This window comes from Geotrypetes seraphini, chromosome 12 (genome assembly GCF_902459505.1).
Source record: "Geotrypetes seraphini chromosome 12, aGeoSer1.1, whole genome shotgun sequence".
In the NCBI taxonomy this organism is placed as follows: domain Eukaryota; kingdom Metazoa; phylum Chordata; class Amphibia; order Gymnophiona; family Dermophiidae; genus Geotrypetes; species Geotrypetes seraphini.
In genome coordinates, this window is record NC_047095.1 from 1,097,897 (window position 1) to 1,119,744 (window position 21,848).

The 21,848-nt window shown below is 42.6% G+C and overlaps 1 protein-coding gene across 3 annotated transcripts in view; it reads right to left on the minus strand.

Annotated features, from left to right (window-relative positions):
- The window catches only part of CEP350 (centrosomal protein 350), a 411,819-nt gene that overhangs the window by 296,682 nt on the left and 93,289 nt on the right, over positions 1-21,848 (minus strand). For all 3 annotated transcript variants that reach the window (XM_033915952.1, XM_033915951.1, XM_033915950.1), the window contains exons 8-9: positions 8,510-8,620; positions 6,929-7,069 (exon numbers count right to left, since the gene is read on the minus strand). In XM_033915952.1, the coding sequence (XP_033771843.1) occupies positions 6,929-7,069; positions 8,510-8,620 (252 nt within the window). The remainder of the gene's footprint in view (positions 1-6,928; positions 7,070-8,509; positions 8,621-21,848) is intronic.

The window sequence follows — 21,848 nt, forward strand, 5'->3', positions numbered from 1 at the left end:
TTTCACCACCTGCATTTTTAATACAATCTCTTGGATTTACTTTATCAACAGTATGCTGATATTCAGTTTTTGGTTCCTTTCGAATCCGCTTCCCTTGACAGTATGACTACCATATCTTCTCATCTAAACAAAAATTGACTTTGTGCAAATCATATGAAATTAAATCCCTCTAAATCTGAGGCTATCACTTTTTCAACACAATCACCTGCTCCATCTTTTTCCCCACCTATGATTCGGGGTGCACCCATTCGCTACAAGAAGTGTATGAAAATCCTACTTATCATTCTAAACATTTCACTAACGTTCTGTAAACAAGCTTCTAACGTGGTTAAGAAAAGTTTCTTTACCCTGTAACAAATTTGGGCCGTCTACTCCCTCCTGGATTTATCAATCCCAAGGATTCAGCTACTATCATTAGACATATTGAAAACTGATTACTGCAATTTAATGTATCATGGCCTACCATCTACTCAATTTAGGAGACTCCAGATCATCCAGAAACTGCCATAAAACTACTATTTGGTAAGAAAACAATTTGATTATACCATCCCTCTGCTGAACAGTGGTTGCCAGTTTCTTCCATTACGTATAAGGTTATATACAACAGAATACTATCATTCCTCTTTAGTCTTCTTATCCCATCCCATTCTTATCCCATCATTCTCATATTCTTAGATCCTCTACTTATCTTCTTACAGTACTTTCCCATAACCATATTTGGCTTGACACTGTTCAACACTCCTGCTTCAGAGCTGTTGCCCATCTCTTTGGAACTCACTCCCAATTTCTCTTAGGGCAGAACTCTTCTATTTGAAATTTAAAGATACCTTGAAAACTTACCTTTTAAACATTTCTTCCCACAAACATAGCTCCCTCATCCTCAAAGTGCCATGAAACCTGCATTTTTTCAACTGGCCTTCCCAAAAGTATAGCCCTTTCTTCTTTAGTTACCATCTCGTATTAGTTAGCTGCAGCTACACTACAATTACTGCTATGTGTTCTTTTCCCTTCCACCTACCTTTATAAGTTTTTATTGAAATATATAAAAAATAAATTGGTACTTGATACTTACTTCCCAACCTCTGAAGCTGCCATCAAAGCTCCCTCTAGTTATGAGATTCATGAGTTTTCTTGGACTGAGCTAGAGCCCTTAGAGATAAATTTGGTACGATGGTGCTTTGACGATTTGGCAAAGAGCTCTTTGGAAAAGAGCTGTCAATTTACCTGCTCTGTAATACTTTTCATAAATTTCTTCCATGGTTCCATGAATACTAGGTATGATTGGGAAGGAGATCTAAATCTTTTACCCTATGAATGCCTAGACAGGTTTGTATGAGCCTGATTTTCTTTTAAATTTGATTAGACTGTCTTGATTCTCTGTTTTTCTACATTTTTTTCCCAATTTGGATAGCCTTGAATTTGTATGCTCCTGCCATGAATCACTGCTCCCTTGATGCTGCTCCTTAATCATTATGAAGGGGAGGAGCTTTGTCTGCTGTACTTCAAGAAATCTGTCAGCACTGTACCTTTTATAGCGTCAAGCAGAGGTACTTTCAGAATTATTCCTTATATGGAACAGAGAAGAGGGGTCATGTGTGATGTATTAGGAAAGGCTTCTCACTAATGCACTGTATATGGTGTAATAGGGAGGAGTCTGGAATATAATGCTGCCATGCCAAGGAAACTTCTTCAACACAGTCTGAAGCACAAGATTGCTCCTTTGACGGGCTGTCAATGTGCTCTAAGGATTTGACAGATCTCTGCATACTATGTTTTAATTTTCTCTGAGACACATCATCTTTCTTTAGGAGAGTCAGGCCAGGCATTTATTCAGCACAAATTCTTTACATTCATTTATTTTACTTGAGTGTTCATCTGTTGACTAGTCCTTGAGTGTCTGCAACTGACGCTTTCTTGCAATAGTCTGTACAACACTTAACACATGGCTTATCTGGCTTTCCGACTACAAGTTTAGCTAAACTGAACTCTATTTTGCCTGTCTGAATAACAAAAACAATGAGTGAATCTAATTGACCACAACTGCAGTTAGACAAAAACTGAGGAAAAATAGTAGCACTAGGTGTAAAGAATACCTGTGCAACCCTCAGAAAGTTTTTCTAGTTTTCTGAGCTCTGGGAAAGAAGACCCAGACTTGGTTTCATCCCACTTGTGTGGCTGTTGTGATTCCACTTGCCCAGGGATAAAAGACCAAATGACCCATCCAATCTATACAGTTAAGATTCATCTACTTTAAATAGATGCATACATAAGTTTCCATTACTTTTTCCAGGTTTCTAAGACCATAAGAATAGCCAGTGGTCCATCTAGCCCAGTGACAGGTCTTCTTGGTGGCCAATCCAGGTCAGCAGTACCTGGCAAACACCCAAATAGTATCAACATTCCATGATACGAATCCAGGGTAAGCGTGGTTTCCTGCATGTCTTTCTCAATAGCGTTGTTCTGCAAAAGTGCAAGGCTCTTTTTGGGTAGTCAGGGAATCTTTCCACATTGGTCATACTTTTCTGAGACTACTTTATAAGAACATAAGAAACGCCTTCACCGGATCAGACCCTTGGTCCATCTAGTCCGGCGACCCGCACATGCGGAGGCCAAGCTAGGTGCTCCCTTTTGGAGACCTTGATTTCCCGTATCCCTCGATGTGATTTGCAAGAAAGTGTACATCCAATTTGCGCTTGAATCCCAGAACGGTAGTCTCCGCCACAACCTCCTCTGGGAGAGCATTCCACACGTCCACCTCACTTTGCGAAACAGAACTTCCTGACATTTGTCCTGGACCTGCTGCCCCTCAGTTTCAGCCTATGACCTCTTGTCCGTGTCACATCTGAAAAAGTGAATAATGATGTTTCTTGGTCTATTTTGTCAAATCCTTTTAATATTTTAAAAGTCTCTATCATATCCCCTCGGAGTCTCCTCTTTTCAAGGGTGAACAGTCCTAGTTTTCCGAGGCGTTCTTTGTAGCCCAATTTTTCCATACCTTTGACTAGTTTCGTGGCTCGCCTCTGCACCTTCTCCAGCAGGGTTATATCTTTTTTAAGGTATGGAGACCAGTGTTGGACACAGTATTCCAAGTGTGGTCTGACCATTGCTCTATAAAACAGCATTATGACGTCCTCCGATCTACTCGTGATGCCCTTCTTTATCATGCCCAACATCTTATTTGCTTTCTTTGCTGCCGCCGCACATTGAGCTGATGGCTTCAGGGTCCTGTCTATCAGTACTCCTAAGTCCCTTTCTTGTTCGCATTTGCCCAAGGTTACACCTAACATTCTATATTCATGTTCCTTGTTTTTTGAGTTGTCAGGCCTGTCTAGAATTAGAAAACTGGGGGTTTTCTTCTGAGTAAAAAAATTGTGTTTTATTTCTTTTCTAGACTTCTACAGTATTTCTCTCTCTCTCTCTACAATTTTGAACTTAGCAAGCCAGATAGCAGTTATGGAAAGGACAGCATGCAGATAACAGAGTTATTACTTTCAGCTACAAATAATTAGTCTCCAGAGACTACAGCTGTGCATAATGGAGGAAGAAGTGCTACTTCCTTTACTGGCATGCTAGTAACTCTCTAATAGGGAAATGGGATTGGGACTTATATACAACTTTTTGTAGTTTTACAACCACATTCAAAGTGGTTTACATACAGGTACTTCAAGCATTTTCCTTATCTGTCCTTGTGGGCTCACAATCTGTCTAATGTAGCTGGGGCAGTGGAGGATTAAGTGACTTGCCCAGGGTCACAAGAATAGTGCAGGGTAGTGCTGCCTGATTCAGAGAAAAATATTTCGATTCGATTCACCCTGTTGAATCGATTTTCCGATTCAATTCACTGTTAATGACACAGCTTTTTAAGTTTAAACATTTTATTTAACCAAGGCAATATAGGATGTTAAAGATCTCTCCCTGCAGAACACCTTGCCTCCCTATAGCTGGCAATGGAGACTTCCTACCTGGCTTGGACTCTGCAGTGTTCCAGCGTTGGTCCAGTGTGGGCCTTCAATATGTGTCTCAAGCTGTGATGCGTACTGGTTTTCCTGTCCCTTTTGCTGAGCTACAGACGATGTTCCGTCTTCTACCTGCTGATTGGTTAGCTTATCGACAACTTCAACATTATCTGCAGACCTTGACTCCGGCGGTGGTGCGGGAAGATGTTCAGGACAGGTTGCATCACAGCTCAGGAGCCCATACTGTTAAAATTCTATCATAAGTTTTTGCAAGAACTCTCCGACGAATTGGATTTTATTACCTTGGCCCAGAAGTGGTCGGCTGATCTCCAGATACCTATTTCAGATGATATGATTCGTAAGGGTATCCGTCTGGGGATTGCTTCTACCCTGTCATCTGTGGAGAGGGAGCGAAATTACAAGTTTTTGTTACGTGCTTTCTATCCACCCAAGAGAGCTCATGTGATGGGGATCAGTTTGGGACATTGCTGTGGTAAATGTGCACACCCTATGGCATCCTTTGGACACATGTTTTGGACTTGCCCCTTGGTGTCTTCTTTTTGGATACAATTGGTGTCCTCTGTGGCACAGCTTTGGCGTTGTTCCTGGAGGCTGCATCCAAGCTTTCTCTTCACCTTACAGATTCGTTTTCACCCGCCTAGACCAGGCTGTGCGGCCTTTCTTCGGAAAACTGTGTTGCTGGGACGGAAATGTATTTTGTTACAGTGGCTTTCGCCACAACCTCCTTCTATCCCCCAGGCAGGGGATTGGAGTTGAATTATGCTTGAAAATCTGTTCTCTATTGTGTTCTGTATTGCTACTTGTGGTGTTCAATAAAAATGATTTAAATATAACCAAGGCAATATCATGTCAAAAATAGGAACATCCAAACTATAACATAGCTGTAAAATTAGTTAGAAACATAGATTCACAGCTTCCCCAAAGCAAATCATCCCCAAAGTTTCCCCAGCCCCCCTGCCTGATTCTCAGTTTTTCCAGGCCTCTGCCAATTTCAGCTTCCATCCCCAGCCCCCAAGACTCACCAGCCCCCCTGCCGATTTCAGCTTCCAGCCCCCAAAACTCACCAGCCACCCTACCGATTTCAGCTTCCAGCCCCCAAGACTCACCAACCCCCCTGCTGAATCTCAGCTACCATCCCCAGCCCCCCTACCGATTTCAGATTCCATCCCCAGCCAAGACTCACCAGCCCCCCTGCCAATTCTGAGCACTCCTTACCGATTCTCAGGCCCCCCCCCCGGCGATTCTCAGCCCCCCCTGCCGATTCCCAGCCCCCCCTGCCGATTCCCAGCCCCCCATGCCGATTCCGAGCACCCCCTGCCAATTCTCAGCCCCCCTGCCGATTCTCAGCCCCCCATGCCGATTCCGAACACCCCCTGCCAATTCACAGCCCCCCTGCCGATTCTGAGCACCCCCTGCCGGTTCAGTTACTTACTCGACTGGATGTGGAATCACGGGGAAGAGAGGAGAAATGCGGAGACAGCCAAAAAATACCCTTTGTTTCCGACTGGTCCGCTGCATGAAGTCTGCTCGCTCCCCCTCGATGCTCCCACGTCCTTTCGTTTCTTCTGATGTAACTTCCGGTTTTGCAAAACCGGAAGTTACATCAGATGGGAACGAGTCTGGCGGCCGGCAGTGAAAAAAGAATGAACTTTAATTGGGATGAATCGGTAAGTCCGTTTTTTTTACAAAAATGAACTGATTCGAATCGATTCACCTGATTCGAATTGGTGAACCAATTCGAATCGTGAATCGGGCAGCACTAGTGCAGGGTGCTGAGGCTGTGGCTCTAACCAATACATCACACTTGCCCAAATACTGGCATCACAATAATTTTCAGAATTCTGGGGAAGTTATGCTTATCTTATAACATAAGGGAGGATTAGCAGAAATAGCAGAGAAAAGAGAAAAAGAGATAACAGAAAGAAATTATATGGGCAACTATAAACAAAGGAACTTATAAACAAAGGAACTTATAAACAAGGAACTTATAAACAAGGAACTTATAAACAAGGAACTTATAAACAAAGGAACTTATAAACAAGGAACTTATAAACAAAGGAACTTATAAACAAGGAACTTATAAACAAAGGAACTTATAAACAAAGAACATAAGAACATAAGCAGTGCCTCTGCCGGGTCAGACCACAGGTCCATACTGCCCAGCAGTCCACTCCTGCGGCGGCCCAAACAGGTCACGGCCTGTCTGTATCACCAGAAGGGGCTCCCTTGCCACCTTGGTTTCTCATTTAAGTCCTGTCTTCCTATCGAAGTCCTAACCCTCCGGTCTTGCACATGCACGACCTGGTTTGGTTTCTATACTCATTACCTGATTAGCTTTCTATACTTGTGTTACATCCCAGCTCCTCCCTCAGTATCCCATGATCCCTTTATCCTTCAGGAATCCGTCCAATCCCTGTTTGAATCCCTGTTCCGTACTCTGCCTGATCACTTCCTCTGGTAGCGCATTCCAAGTGTCCACGACCCTTTGGGTGAAAAAAAACTTCCTTGCGTTTGTTTTGAACCTATCTCCCTTCAGTTTCTCCGAATGCCCCCTCGTACCTGTTGTCCCCTTCAGTCTGAAGAATCTATAAAATTTTTAATACAAATTTTTTATTGACATTTGAGCTAATAAGTTACATGTTTTGAATAAATATATAGTCACAATTTGGACCTATGATTAGATAAAATTCTTGACTGAAATCAGCGAAATGAATCCTTAGCTTAAATCAGCAATAGGGATAACCATGCTATGACGGTCTACTATTAAAGTTACATGGTTTATGATAGAAATTTTATACCGTATTTGGCTAGATAACAAAAAGGTAGCAGCATGCCACCCCTTCCCACTTTCCTTAATAGCTTTGCTTGAAGAAAATGTCTGTGGAGTATTTGAAAATCATTGTTGATCTACATCTCATTCAGTTCAGTTTAGATAAAAACCATCATGTTACCTGGTCTGGAAGCCCTCTCCCTGCCATTTCTGTCACTGGATTCTGCTCTCCTGCTCTCTATTTTAGGCATTGGACCAAGGATCTTCTTTACCAGTTTTTGTCCATCCCGCCATGCGGCTGCACTTATAACATTGTTGCCACCTAAACATAAGCAGCATATATTTGATCAGAGTTAATTTCTTGCTGTGTCTTATTTGGTTTCTTCTGAGAGGTATTCAAATAATGCTCAGTCTAACAAAATTATAATACACAATTAACCACTAGTCACTCACTATGTACCACTGTTGTGAGTGAGATGAATATTGGGTTCAGGGAGTTTATAGCTCTGCTATGCATCTTTAGACAAAACAATCCATGTAAAATATATTATTGACTGCTTTGGCTGTTTTAATATTTTGTGTGAGAAAACCCTGTAAAATATGTTACTTCCAAGACTGCACTGGTATTCCTGGCCACAAGGAACTTGACCTTACTGCAAGTGTGAGATAGCATGTATCCAAAGAAACACTAGCCATACAGTAGATCTACAGAATACATTGCTACTGTAGAGAGAAAGTAATTAAACCTAGGTGGAACTAGACAGTAATTTATTAGAGGTTTAGAAGACATTCATCAGTCCTTCTTAGTCAAAATATGCAATAGAAGGAGATCAAAGATGTTAATTAGTGTATTAGATTGGAGCAGAGAAAGGAAAATGACATTAGATGGCTAGATGGGGGAGGCTAGGGAACGAGGGTTCATATGTTTCCATAGAGGAAAGTAAGGAAGTTGGGGGGGGGGGAAGTATGACAGATTTAAATTTAGTTCAGTCAGCTGCTAGCCATTAAAGGCATTGATGAATATGAACAAAAGTTGTAGCTATTTATAATCCTGTGGTGAACGCTGACATGGTAACTGGAAGCTGAGCACGCAGCACTATAAATAACTCACCTGCAAGCTTAGCACTGACACCTGTTCTTCAAGAGTAAAAGTCCCACAGAAGGAGAGGAGGGGGTATTTTCTAATTCAGCACAGCAATGAGAGGTTGCATCTAACTATCTATAGCACTGGATTCAATCCATGAGACAGCTGTGTATATTTTGCTCATAAGAGCATAAGAGTTGCCATGCTGGGACAAACTGAAGGTCCAAAAAGTCCAGTATCCTGTTTCCAACAGTGGTCAACCCAGGTCACAAGTACCTAGCTAGATCCCAAGTAGTAAAACTGATTTTAGGCTGCTTATCCTAGGAATAAGCAGTGGATTTCCCCAAGTCATCTCAATAATGGCCTATGGACTTCTTTTTCAGGAAATTAGCCAAACCTTTTTTAAACCCTGCTAAGCTAACTGCTTTCACCACATTCTCAGGCAATGAATTCCAGAGTTTAATTACACATTGAGTGAAGAAATATTTTTTCTGGTTTGTTTTAAATCTACTACTTAGAAGTTTCATCACGTGACGCCTAGACCTGCTCTCAAACTCTTAAAGAGGCAATTTTCAGGGGCATTCTAATCTTCTTCAACATAAGGTATTTTTTAAAAATACTGTATTTGATTTATGAATACATACATCCACACTGACACCTGCATTAAAAGTTACTTACTTAGTTTGGAATCCCAGCCCGATGATCGAGTCACCTTTTGGACCTTTCGCACTGGTTTCACAGTTTTCTTCTCTCTGCTTTTCTCTATAGGCTTTTCTTTCACTGCACCATCTGAAATGTAAACATACATACAAATGCTGTCATAAAACATAAAAATAAAACCAATATAAAACAGTTTGGTGCAGGAATATCAAAGTTATCTAACATGAAGGTCAGAAAAATTAAAAACCATCATTTAGTAGGCAGCAATGTACAAAAACAAAAATCCTAAGAGTACAAAAGAACATAAAAGTTGCCATACTGGGACAGACCAAAGGTCCATCAAGCCCAGTATCCTGTTTCCATTAGTGGCCAGCCTAGTTCATAAGTACTTGGCATATCAAAGAATAAAGCAGATTTTATACTACTTATCCTTGAAACAAGCACTGTATTTTCCCAGGTCCATGTGCTTAAGTCTTATGCGGTGTAGAAATTTTAAAATAAATAATCAATTAATAATGGCTTATGAATGTTTCTTTTCGGAAATTAGCCAAACCTTTTTCAAACCCTGCTAAGCTAACTGCTTTCACCACATTCTCTAGCAATGAATTCCAGAGTTTAATTACATGTTGTATGGTGAAATATTTTCTCTGATTTCTTTTAAATCTACTACTTATACTTCATTGCATGCCCTAGTCCTAGTGGTTTTAGAACAGTAAACAAGCAATTCACATCTACCTGTTCTACTTCATCCAGTATTTTATAGACCTCTATCATATCTTCCCTGAGTCACCTCTTCTCCAAGCTGAAGAGCCCTAGCCACTTTAGCCTTTCCTCATAAGAAAGTAATCCCATTCCCATTTACTATTTCAGCACCCTTCTCTGTAGCTTTCCTCATTCCACTATATCAGGGGTGCCCACACTTTTTGGGCTTGCGAGCTACTTTTAAAATGACCAAGTCAAAATAATCTACCAAAAATAAAATAAAAAAACACAAAGCACACTGTACGTTGAGAAAATGTTAATTATCATTCCTATTCCGGGTTTTTTTCAAAGAGGTCAAGGCAGATGACTCTATGCACTGTCACCTCAGTAACAACCATACAAAAATAGACAAATATACCCCCCTCCCTTTTTACTAAACCACAATAGCAGTTTTTAGTGCAGGGAGCTGCGCTGAAAGCCCCGCACTTCTCTCAACACTCAGGTCTGACCCAGCGGAGGCATTGCTTATGTTCTTATAAATAGTTACATAGTAGATGACGTCAGATAAAGGCTTGTACAATCCATCCAGTCTGCCCAAGATAAACTCATAGCATAAGGTATGATGTGATACTACATACACATAAATGATTTTGAATTGTCCTTGCCATTTTCAGGGTCCAGACCATAGAAGTCACCCTGGCGCTAGCCTTGTACTCCAACTACTGAAACTGTCACCGAAGCCCCACTCCAGCCCTTGCAAATCTTTCCAGCCACAATCAGAGCACTATAGAAGTCTGCCTGACACTAGCCTATCTGTCTAGCCATGATCAGGACACAGACCACAGAAGTCTGCCCAGCACTGCTTTTGCTTCTCAATTCCTAGTGTTGCCATCTAATCACCATTAAGCTTGTTTGGTTCCATGGCTTCCATACAAGATTTCTTTGCAATTATCTCACGCATTTCTGAATTCTGTTACCATTTTCATCTCCACCACCTTCCACAGGAGGATATTCCAGGCTGTAGTGCAGTGATTAGAGATACAGCCTCAGCACCATGAGGTTGTGGGTTCAAACCCTGCGCTGTTCCCTGTGACCCTGGGCAAGTCACTTAATCCTCCACTGCCCCAGGTACATTAGATAGATTGTGAGCCCACCGGGACAGACAGGAAAAATGTTTGACAAACCTATATGTAACCTGCTTTACAGAAAGGGTGGTCCCATAAATCTGGGACAAGCGCTGAGGAGTTATATACCATTTGTAATACATTTTGTAGTCATTTTCAATTAATGAGGAGGCAAGTGGAATAGAAAATAGACATTTATATAAAGTTAAACCATACAGGGTCTCCCAACCTTTTCCCATCAGTCCCTATAAAAACCATCAGGAGCCTCCCAGGCAAGCAAAGCCCCATATAAAAGGGAAATTCTCATCATCCCGCCCCATCTGCAGTGCTTGTTCCAACTTAGTTTTTCCCTCCAAGCTAAGATACCAAAAAGCATGTTTAGCTAAAAAGAGCCTTAATGGTGTTTAGGAGAACGCATCCTTGGAAGACAGGCCACATTTCTCATGCAGGTACTCAAAAAATAGCATCCTCCCATTCTGCCAAAGCTGCGTGTAGCCCTCCCCGAACCCACTGGAAGCAGACAGGATCCTCTTCCTCCCCTCCCCCCGTACAAAACCCTCCAGTAAAGAAATAGGAGTCTGGGCAAAAAACTTGCACTTTGGAAACATTTCCTTGCACAGGCAATACCAGGTTTGCAGGATCACCCTCAAAAATGGATTTTCAATTCTGAGTCGGGCTCACAGAATCACCATAGGGGACCATGGTAACCTCCAAAGAGAAATATCTGGGAAAAAGGCTTGCTCTAAATGTATCCATGGGTGATCTACATAGCCCACTCTTGCCGCAACTTCTTGTATCAAAGCAGCATGCTAATAATGAAAAAAAATTAGTACTCCCATCCCTGCCTTCTGCTTTGCTTGAAATAGAACTGACCGCCGTACTTGAGGAGGTTTGTGTCTCCAAATATAAGCAAACACTTTTCTAGACAAGTGACAAAAAAAATGCTCTGGGGATTGTAATAGGCAATGCCATGAAGTAATATAGCACAGTTACTTAGTGTAAAGCACAGTTACTTACCGTAACAGGTGTTATCCAGGGACAGCAGGCAGATATTCTTGACTGATGGGTGACGGCACCGACGGAGCCCCGGTACGGACAATTTTAGAGTGATTGCACTCTAAGAACTTGGAAAGTTCTAGCAGGCCGCACCGTGCACACGCGAGTGCCTTCCCGCCCGACGGAGGCGCGCAGTCCCCAGTTAGGATAAGCCAGCTAAGAAGCCAACCCGGGGAGGAGGGTGGGACGCAAGAATATCTGCCTGCTGTCCCTGGATAACACCTGTTACGGTAAGTAACTGTGCTTTATCTCAGGACAAGCAGGCAGCATATTCTTGAATGATGGGTGACCTCCAAGCTAACAAAAAGAGGGATGGAGGGAGGTTGGCCATTAGGAAAATAAATGTTGCAAAACAGACTGGCCGAAGTGTCCATCCCATCTGGAGAAAGCATCCAGACAATAATGAGATGTGAAAGTATGAACTGAGGACCAAGTAGCAGCCTTGCAGATTTCCTCAATATGAGTGGAACGGAGGAAAGCTACAGATGCTGCCATAGCTCGAACTCTATGGGCCATGACAGAACCTTCCAGTGTCAGTCCGGGCTGAGCATAACAGAATGAAATACAGGCTGCAAGCCAATTTGACAACGTACGTTTAGAAACGGGGTGTCCTAATTTATTCGGATCAAAGGACAGAAAGAGTTGGGGAATTGATCTGTGGGGCTTAGTACGCTCTAAATAGTAAGCTAAAGCCCGCTTACAGTCCAAAGTATGTAAAGCCTGTTCTCCAGGATGAGAATGAGGTTTCGGGAAGAATACAGGCAGGACAATCGATTGGTTGAGATGAAATTCAGAAACAAGCTTAGGGAGAAACTTTGGATGTGTACGCAGAACTACCTTGTCATGATGAAAAACTGTAAAAGGTGGATCAGCATGCAGCTCACTGACCCTCCTGGCAGAGGTAAGAGCAATAAGGAAGACCACTTTCCAAGTGAGAAACATGAAAGGAGCTGTAGCCAAAGGTTCAAACGGAGGCTTCATTAAGGCGGAAAGAACCACATTGAGATCCCAGACTACAGAAGGGGGCTTAAGAGGTGGTTTCACATTGTAAAGACCCCACATGAATCTGGAAACCAAAGGATGAGCTGAGAGAAGTTTCCCATGAACTGGCTCATGAAAAGCAGCAATAGCACTGAGGTGGACTCTGATGGAAGTAGACTTGAGACCAGAGTCAGACAAAGAAAGAAGATAATCTAACAAGGTCTCCACTGCAAGCGAAGTGGGATCATGATGATGAAGAAGACACCAGGAAGAAAACCGGGTCCACTTCTGTTGGTAGCATTGAAGAGTGGCCGGTTTCCTGGAAGCATCCAGAATAGAATGAACGGGCTGAGATATAAGAGAATAAGCTGAGGTCAGCCCGAGAGATACCAAGCTGTCAGGTGCAGAGACTGGAGGTTGGGATGCAGAAGGGTCTTCTGATGCTGGGTAAGCAGAGAAGGAAATAGTGGAAGAAGAATGGGCTCCCTGGAACTGAGTTGAAGTAGAAGGGAAAACCAATGTTGCCTGGGCCACCAGGGAGCGATGAGAATCATGGTGGCTTGTTCCCTCTTGAGCTTGAACAAGGTTCGTAACATGAGAGGCAGAGGAGGGAAAGCATACAGGAACAGATTGGACCAATCCAGGAGAAATGCATCCGCTGCCAGAAGGTGAGGAGAGTAGAGTCTGGAGCAGAAGTGGGGCAGCTGATGATTGTGAGGGGCTGCAAAGAGGTCTATCTGAGGAGTGCCCCATTGAGCGAAAATGGATTGGAGAGTCAAAGGATCGAGAGTCCATTCGTGGGGCTGGAGAATTCTGCTGAGATTGTTCGCTAAGGAATTCTGCTCTCCCTGAATGTAGACAGCCTTCAGGAATAATTGATGATCTGTCGCCTAAGACCAAATCCTTTGGGCCTCCTGACACAAGAGGCGAGAGCCTGTCCCACCCTGTTTGTTGATGTAGTACATTGCCACTTGATTGTCTGTGCAAAGTAGTAGAACCTGAGGAAAGAGAAGATGTTGGAAAGCCTTGAGGGCATAAAACATCACCCGGAGTTCCAGGAAATTGATGTGATGCTTCTTTTCCTGAGCCGTCCAAAGGCCCTGAGTTTGAAACTCGTTCAAGTGAGCCCCCCAAGCATAAGGGGAGGCGTCGGTAGTGATGACTAGTTGATGAGGAGGTAGATGGAACAGAAGACCTCTGGAGAGATTGTAAGATATCAACCACCATTGTAGAGATTGACGAAGAGATGATGTCACAGATATGTGTCGTGAGCAAGGATCCGTCGCTTGGGACCACTGGGTAGCTAGGGTCCATTGAGGAGTGCGCAGGTGAAGACGTGCGAAGGGGGTGACATGGACTGTCGAGGTCATGTGACCCAAGAGAATCATCATTTGCCTGGCAGATATGGAGCATTGTGGAAGCACCTGCTGACATAGATATTGAAGAGTCTGAAGACGGTTGGACGGCAGGAACGATCTCATGAGGATTGTGTCCAGGACCGCTCCTATGAACTGAAGTCTCTGAGTAGGGATGAGATGGGATTTGGGTAGATTGATCTCGAATCCCAGAAGTTGGAGAAAAAGGATGGTCTGGTTGGTGGCAAGTAGCACTGCCTGAGAGGAAGTGGCTTTGATTAACCAGTCGTCCAGGTAAGGGAAGACCTGAAGATGATGAGAGCGGAGAAAAGCGGCCACCACAATGAGACATTTGGTGAACACTCTGGGAGAGGAGGCAAGACCGAAGGGTAACACCTTGTACTGGTAGTGACGGCGATTGATCATGAAGCGGAGGTACTGTCTGGAGGCCAGATTGACCGGAATGTGAGTGTATGCCTCTTTGATATCGAGGGAGCATAGCCAGTCGCCTTGATTGAGAAGAGGGTAAAGAGTGGCCAGAGAAAGCATTTTGAATTTTTCTTTGACCAAGCATTTGTTGAGATCGCGAAGATCTAATATGGGTCTGAGATCTCCTGTTTTTTGGGGGACTAGAAAATAACGGGAGTGGAATCCCTGCCCCTTCTGATCGAGAGGAACCTCCTCTATGGCGTTCAGAAGAAGGAGGGATTGGACCTCTTGAAGGAGGAGGGAGGACTAAAGAGTGTTTAAAGCAGACTCTCTTGGAAGACTTTGGGCAGGAAGAGTCTGAAAGTTGAGAGAATAGCCGTGGCGGATGATGTTGAGGACCCACTGGTCCAAGGTGATGATCTCCCAACGGCTGATGTACAGAGAAAGACGTCCTCCTAAGGGTTGAGGCAGATGGACGGATGGTAGAACACTGGCTATGCCCTGGAGAATTAAGTCAAAAGGGTTGCATGGACTTTTGCTGTGGAGGAGGTTTCACCTGTTGCTGCTGTTGCGTCCGAGGAGGTTGATGCTGTTGCTGACGCTGACATCTAGGTTGCTGAGGAACCTGTGGTAAAGGTCTAGCCACATAACGGCATTGATAGGCTGATTGTTGTCGAAAAGGCCTGACAGGTGGAGTTTTCTTTTTGGTTTTTAGAAGAGTGTCCCATCGAGTCTCATGTGCCGACAACTTTTGTGTGGTGGAGTCCATAGAGTCACCAAAAAGCTCATCCCCTAGGCATGGGGCATTAGCTAGGCGATCTTCATGGTTGACATCAAGTTCTGACACTCTCAGCCAAGCTAGACGACGCATGGCAACAGACATGGCCGTGGCTCTTGAGGTAAGTTCAAATGTGTCATAAATAGAACGTACCATGAACTTCCGAAGCTGGAGAAGGGAGGAAGAACATTGACGAAAAGAAGATTTCTTGCGGTCAGGTAGGTATTACCAAATTTGTCATGGCTTTCCCTTCTCTGCCAGGAGGGACTGAGGCGTACACACTAGCTCCCGCAGACTTTTTGAGAGTAGATTCTACTAATAAAGACTCATGCGGAAGCTGAGGTTTATCAAATCCAGGTATGGGGATAACTTTGTATAAAGAGTCTACTTTACGAGGGGCCCCTGGAATAGTCAAGGGAGTTTCTAGATTTTTATTGAAAGTCTCCCTTAAGATATCATGGAGGGTTAACTTCAGAAATTCCCTTGGAGGCTGGTCGAAGTCCAATGCATCGAGGAACGCTTTAGACTTTTTGGACTCAGCTTCCAAGGGAATAGAAAGACTCTCACACATCTTCTTCAGAAAAGTCGTGAAGGAGGTATTGTCCGGCTTAGAGGATGGATCTTGAACAGAAGGATCCTCTTCACCAGATGAACATTCACCCTCAGAGAGAAGAGGCTCTTCGGAGTCGCCCCACATATCAGGATCTCTGATTTGAAAACTTCGATCCCGGGAATCCGGTGTCGAAGGTTCAAGGTGTCGGGATTTACGTAACGACTTTCCTGACCTCAAAGAAGTGGTACCGGGAGAAGTTAGAGGCTTTAATGGTGCCGAAGTTTGGAAAGCCTGATGGAGAGCCCTCGGTTCCGGTGCCAGTACCGGCATGGAAGTCGAGGAGGCCGAATGGATCGGTACCGATAAAGCGGAAGCAGACAATAGAGGCTGTCCCACTGTCGGTACTGGTGGCTCAGACCGGACCGGGACTGGAAGGTTCGGTGCCAATAGAGCAGGGAGGAGCTGCTGCAACTGCTCTTTAAGCTGCACCTGGAGGACGGCTGCAATTCACTCGTCCAGAGAAGGCACCGGTACCGCTTTCTTTTTCTGCGGTACCTGTGGTGCCGCTCGACGCCCAGAGGATGAGGAGGCCGATGACGATGCACTCACCTCTATGGGGGCGGAGCGTTTGCGCGGGCGCCTCGTGGTCGGCAGGAATGGACTCTCTGCCACAGCGACCGGAGGGCGCTCGAGCGGGGAAGGCTTCTTAGCCGGCTTACCTGACTGGTGCGACGCTGGTGCGGTGTTGCGTGGCGTCGAAGAAGTGGGTGGCGATTGCGAAGGAGCTGATGCTGGTGTCGATGCCGCAGAGTCAGCCATCTCGGCACCGAAAAGTAATTTCTGTTGAATTTGTCGATTTTTCAACGTTCTTTTCTTTAAAGTAGCACAACGGGTGCAGGTGGAAGCCCTATGATCCGGTCCCAGACACTGTAAGCACCAGTTGTGCAGGTCGGTCAAAGAAATGGGCCGTGCACACCGTTGGCACTTTTTGAACCCTGGCTGAGGGGGCATGAAAGTAAAGACAGCCTCTGCCAAATAGAAAGCCGAGGCTTCGATGATGGCAACAGGCCCCACCGGGGCGAACCCGAGAGAAAAAAAGGAAGTTTGTTTTTGTTTTTTTTTACTCAAAAAACGAAGAAAAATAATAAAAGAAGGAAGATACTCTTCCTATACAAAATTTACGCGAGCGGGAAGGCGAAAAAAGATCTTCTCAACGGCCGTTGAAAAGAACGCGTCTTCCTAGACTCTAAATCGATTAATATTCTGGTCCACTCTTTGATCAAATCCAAAATCGATTACTGTAATTCTCTCTTAATCAATATAACTCAGAAAGAAAAAAGACGACTTCAATTAATTCAAAATACTGCAATAAAATTAATTCATAAAGCAAAAAAATATGATCATGTCACTCCATTAATGATTAAATCACATTGGCTTCCCATTTCTCACCGAATTACCTTTAAAATTATATTTTTGGTATATAAAACACTAATTTTCAATGAACCGACTTCCGGTTTGAGCTTAGACAGCATGGCTGCGTGAGCGTTAAGCTCCCACTTCCTGATTAGACAATTGCATCATCTCGCTGTTACCAACTTTTACTACAACCTCTATAAACGAAGAATTCTGTTTCCCTGGGTTCGCTGCTTCTTATGGCTACAAAAAAAAAACAAAACTGAGGCCTTACCCTCAAACAAACGCCTCAAGTCCGCTCCTCCTTCGCCTGATAAGAATGGCTCGACATCGGACCTCGTGGAGGAAAGCGACCCGATACTGACTGAACTTAGAAATATCAAATCTCTGATGAAGTCGCACATGGATATATCCAAAGATATGCGCATAGAACTTGAAACTATTCACTCTCAACTAGCCGCATCACAACAGCATCTTGACCTCCTGGCTAACAGAGTGTCCGCAATTGAGAAAGATGTTCCGACGATCAGCTCCAACTCTACGGCCATCTTGAAACTTTCATCAGAGCTGGAAGATATGGCTAATCGTAGCCGAAGATCCAACTTGCGTATCCTCGGAGTACCGGAGGGGACCGAGGGAAATGACACCCTCACATTCATGACGACTTGGCTCCCCAAATTCCTAGATATCGATTTTTCACCTGCATTGGAACTTGAAAGGGCTCACCGTTCACCTTCCACACCTCAACAAGGCGCCAAACACCCTCGACCTATAATAGTCAAAGTGCTCCGATTCCAACAAGCACTTTCAATTCTGACCACCGCTAAAGGAAAAGCCTCGATGCTCTACCAGGGCAGAAAAATAATCATTGTGCCTGATCTCGCTCCAGCGACTGCCGCGAAACGCAAAGCATTTCTATCACTTCGCCAAGATCTCAAAGATTTAGGAGCCCAATACGGCCTATTTTATCCGGCCCGTCTCCGAGTGACTTATCACAATAAAACTGACAATTACTCCGATCCTGAAGTTTTGCGTTCCTGGATTCATCAAACTAAAATGGGGTGATCGGTGTTTCCTAATCTGCACAACCCTCATCTACTTGTTACTCGCAATTATATTTCCTGCCTGCACCAGATCAACACGCTCCTAGATATCTACATGGACTTACCTTTCTGAACTTTATATTTATATAATTCACTTAATAGTATATTTTTGGGTTTTTGTTATTTGCAGTTGCGGCGTTGCTAGTTTCAACCTCCATTTTGTTTCTCGATCCTTTCTTTTCCCGCCTTCTTCTCCCTCCCCTCGTTCTACCCCTCCATCTTACCCCTGCTCATGGTTTCTTTCTAAAGAAAAGAGGGAGGAAAGGGGAAGGGGGAAAAGAAGAAAAAAAAAGGGGAAGGGGAAAAAAAAAAAAGAAAAGGAAATTTTTTTACTACGTTGTTATACTTGCTTACACATGCTCCCTTTCATCTCTTCTTCCTGGATTGTCTTTATTTTGTGCTTTTTTCTGTATTAATTAGCTCTATATTATTTCTCCCTTCCTTTGGCCTTTCCTTTTAGTTCTAATGTTGATTTATTGCGACTCCTTTTTACACTTGAATGTCTCTCCTTCTTTCCCCTTCTCCAAAGGTTCCTCCCTACCTTGGTATTGAATTATCTGCATCATTATGTTTTCTTGCCTGATTTTTCTCCCCACTTAAGGTACCTATGACTATATGCACTTTCAAGCTGAATGACTATAATTATTTTGCACTATTCTTTTTATCCTTCAAAAGTACTGTTTTCTGCCCACAATATGTACTATTTATTAATTACGTACTCCTGTTTTGATAAATGGAATTATTTTTAACTCCTTGCCCAATTCTGCCGCTTCACTGTATAGATCAGCATATGAACTACTGCGGCTTCTCCATGAACTTAATTGCCTCCATTATTTTTTACCCTTATAAGACCACCCCTCTACTTTCATAATGTGATTTTACCTGACCTTTCTTTTAGATTAATTGCAATGTATTTGTTTGATGTGCTTCTTCATACTGTGACTCTCATACGAAACATGTATTTTCTCAGCAATATAAGAATTTTTACTTTTTTTAGATAGCGTTGCGTTTTAGGGACTTTCTTCCTATCTCTCTAATACACTGACCCTTACTCCTACTCTGTACTCTCCCTCTATATTACTTATTATTTAACTTAATTATTATGCTTGATGAAATTGTTTTTCATATCATGCTCCCACCAGTGGTTTCACTTTATTGCCTTGTTTATAAAATAATGTCATCCTTCTATGAATTTGATTGCTTTTTTTTCTCTCTTCTCTTTTAAAGGCTCTCCTCTACTTTTACTCCGAACTAACTTTTCCGTTAAGATTTATTACATGCTTTCTCTCCCCGATGAACTTCAATTAACCTGTTTAATGAATTGTCTCCTTTCTGTTGTGCCTCTACGATATATGTACTTACCCTGTATTGTAAATACTATTTATCCTACAGTTCTCAATTTACTGTATGGATTAATTGCATTTTTAGGACATATGAAATTCATCACTTTGCCAGAATCTTTCTATCTATAGACTGCTTTGAATTTTTATTTATTTCTTATAAGCTGTCCTCAAATTTCTTAATGATTTATGCCAATTTTTATACTTGATGAATTTTATTTTTGATATACCCTTATTCTATTCTTAATCAACTTATTGCTTGTTAATATTCTGTATATATGATATCATTCTCCCTATGAATTGCTATATCTTCTCCATCCCCTTCCCCCTATGAATTATTATTACTACCATGAATTCTGAGATGGATACTTATGTAAGAAGATAAATTTTACTTGTTGGATGAACTCTATTTATTACTCTACTCCCTCTAACCCCGCATTGGGGTGTATTGCTCATACTACGCCGCTTTTACTTTATATTTCTTTATTACTTTTTCTCATGAATTTACATTTTGTCCTATATTCTATTAGCCTGACCCATTCTCTTTCCTTTCCTTTTTTTTTTTTTTTTAGTTTTGCTTACATGCTATCAATAGAGGGTGGTTGAACTTAATTAATTTTTCAGATATGCTTGTGTTGTATGTATATGATGGGGCTGGTTATTTAAAATGAATTAGGGTTGATGTTTCTTCTCAGGGATCAACCTTACAGACTGTTATGTTCACTTGACTGCCTGTTGCTATGTCTCCGTGCTCTGTTACTATTGGAATCCCTGTGATGCATTGTTTTAGTATTGGTTTATACTACTTTTCTTATAGCTATTGTTCAGTTATATTTCATGATTGACAGATATATTATCATAATTCCTATTTTCTTACCATAGTTGGTATATGCTCTCTCTCCATGTGTAATTTTATTACATTACTCTTACTTCTCTTACCATTGTTGGTATCAGCATAATAGTTGCTGACCTTATAATGGGTTGCTTGTTGCCGTGCCACTGCTTCTTGGACAAACTGGCACTCTCCATTTCCTCCTTCTCCTCCTGGAGGTGGTTCCTGTTCTTCACTCTCTTCTGGATTTTTTCCCTTTTTCCCTTTCCTTTCTCTTTCTCTCTTTGGGCGGGCATCCCCATCTTGGATATACCTCTTTTATATTTTCCACTATATTACTATGACATCCATTAAGATCGCTTCCTGGAACGTCAACGGCATAAACCAAATTTTGAAACGCAAGAAAATTATAGACTATCTTATTTTAAAAAATTACGATATTCTATTTTTACAGGAAACTCACCTTAATCCCAAGGAATGTTCCCTACTCAAGATTCCTGGCTTTATCACACACATATTTTCTCCAGCACTTCACCAGAAAAGAGGAGTCTCCATCTTGCTCAAATCATCTCTACAGGCCAGTATCCTTCGTCAATCCTCTGATCTGGAGAGTAGGTGGATAATTGCCACAATACTCATAGGGGATACTAGACTTTCTCTGCTCAATCTTTATGCACCTAATATTGATACCCCCTCTTTTATGTTAACATTGCGTGACACACTATTAGATTTCTCTGAATATCCTTTGATAGTTGGCGGAGATTTTAACCTCCCACTGGATATCCTCCTGGATAGAATGTCTCCATCTCCTTTCCGCATTCCTAAAATGTGGACTGAACTTCACAATGTCATTACTGATTTAGGTCTATGTGATCCATGGAGACTTTTACATCCTGCTGAGCGCTCTTTCACTTTTCATTCTGCTCCCCATCGGTCATACTCAAGAATCGATTACTTTCTCATATCTAAATCTCTCCTCACTCAAACTCGAGCCTCTACCATACACCCTATCATACTATCTGATCACGCCCCTATTGGTATACACATTGAAATACAACATGTTTTTCCTAAACATGTATGGCGCCTCAATACCTCACTTCTCTCAGAAACCACTTTTCAAGACAAGATTCATAACTTTATCTTTGAATTTTTTAGTAATAATATTCCCTCCACTCCTTCCTTCAATACTGTCTGGGAGGCCTTTAAAGTCAGTCTTAGGGGAGAAGTGATTAGCTTTTCGGTATGGAAACGTAAATCAGACTCATCTAAACTTGATACGTTGGAAAGAGAAATAACTACCCTGGAAAGACAGCAAATTCATGACAAACTTCCCCAGGTCTTACCAGAACTCATTCACAAAAGAGTTGAATACAATTCACTCTCTCGCCTAAAAGCTCAAAAAGACTTTATCATCTCCAAATCTGGTATATATACCTCGGCTAACAAGGCTGGTCGCTCCCTAGCCAGATATTTGGCCAATCGTAAGCAACGATCGAGGGTTGCTGCCTTGAAAAAGGAGGATGGCACTTTAGTCACCGACGATATTTCTATCTCTCAAATTTTCACTTCTTTCTACGAGAAGCTCTACTCCTCATCCATGAATATCTCCGCTAAGCCTAGCAATACCTTTCTCCAAGATATAACACACCCGTCTTTATCTCAATCTCAGGCTTCTAGTTTAGGAGCACCCA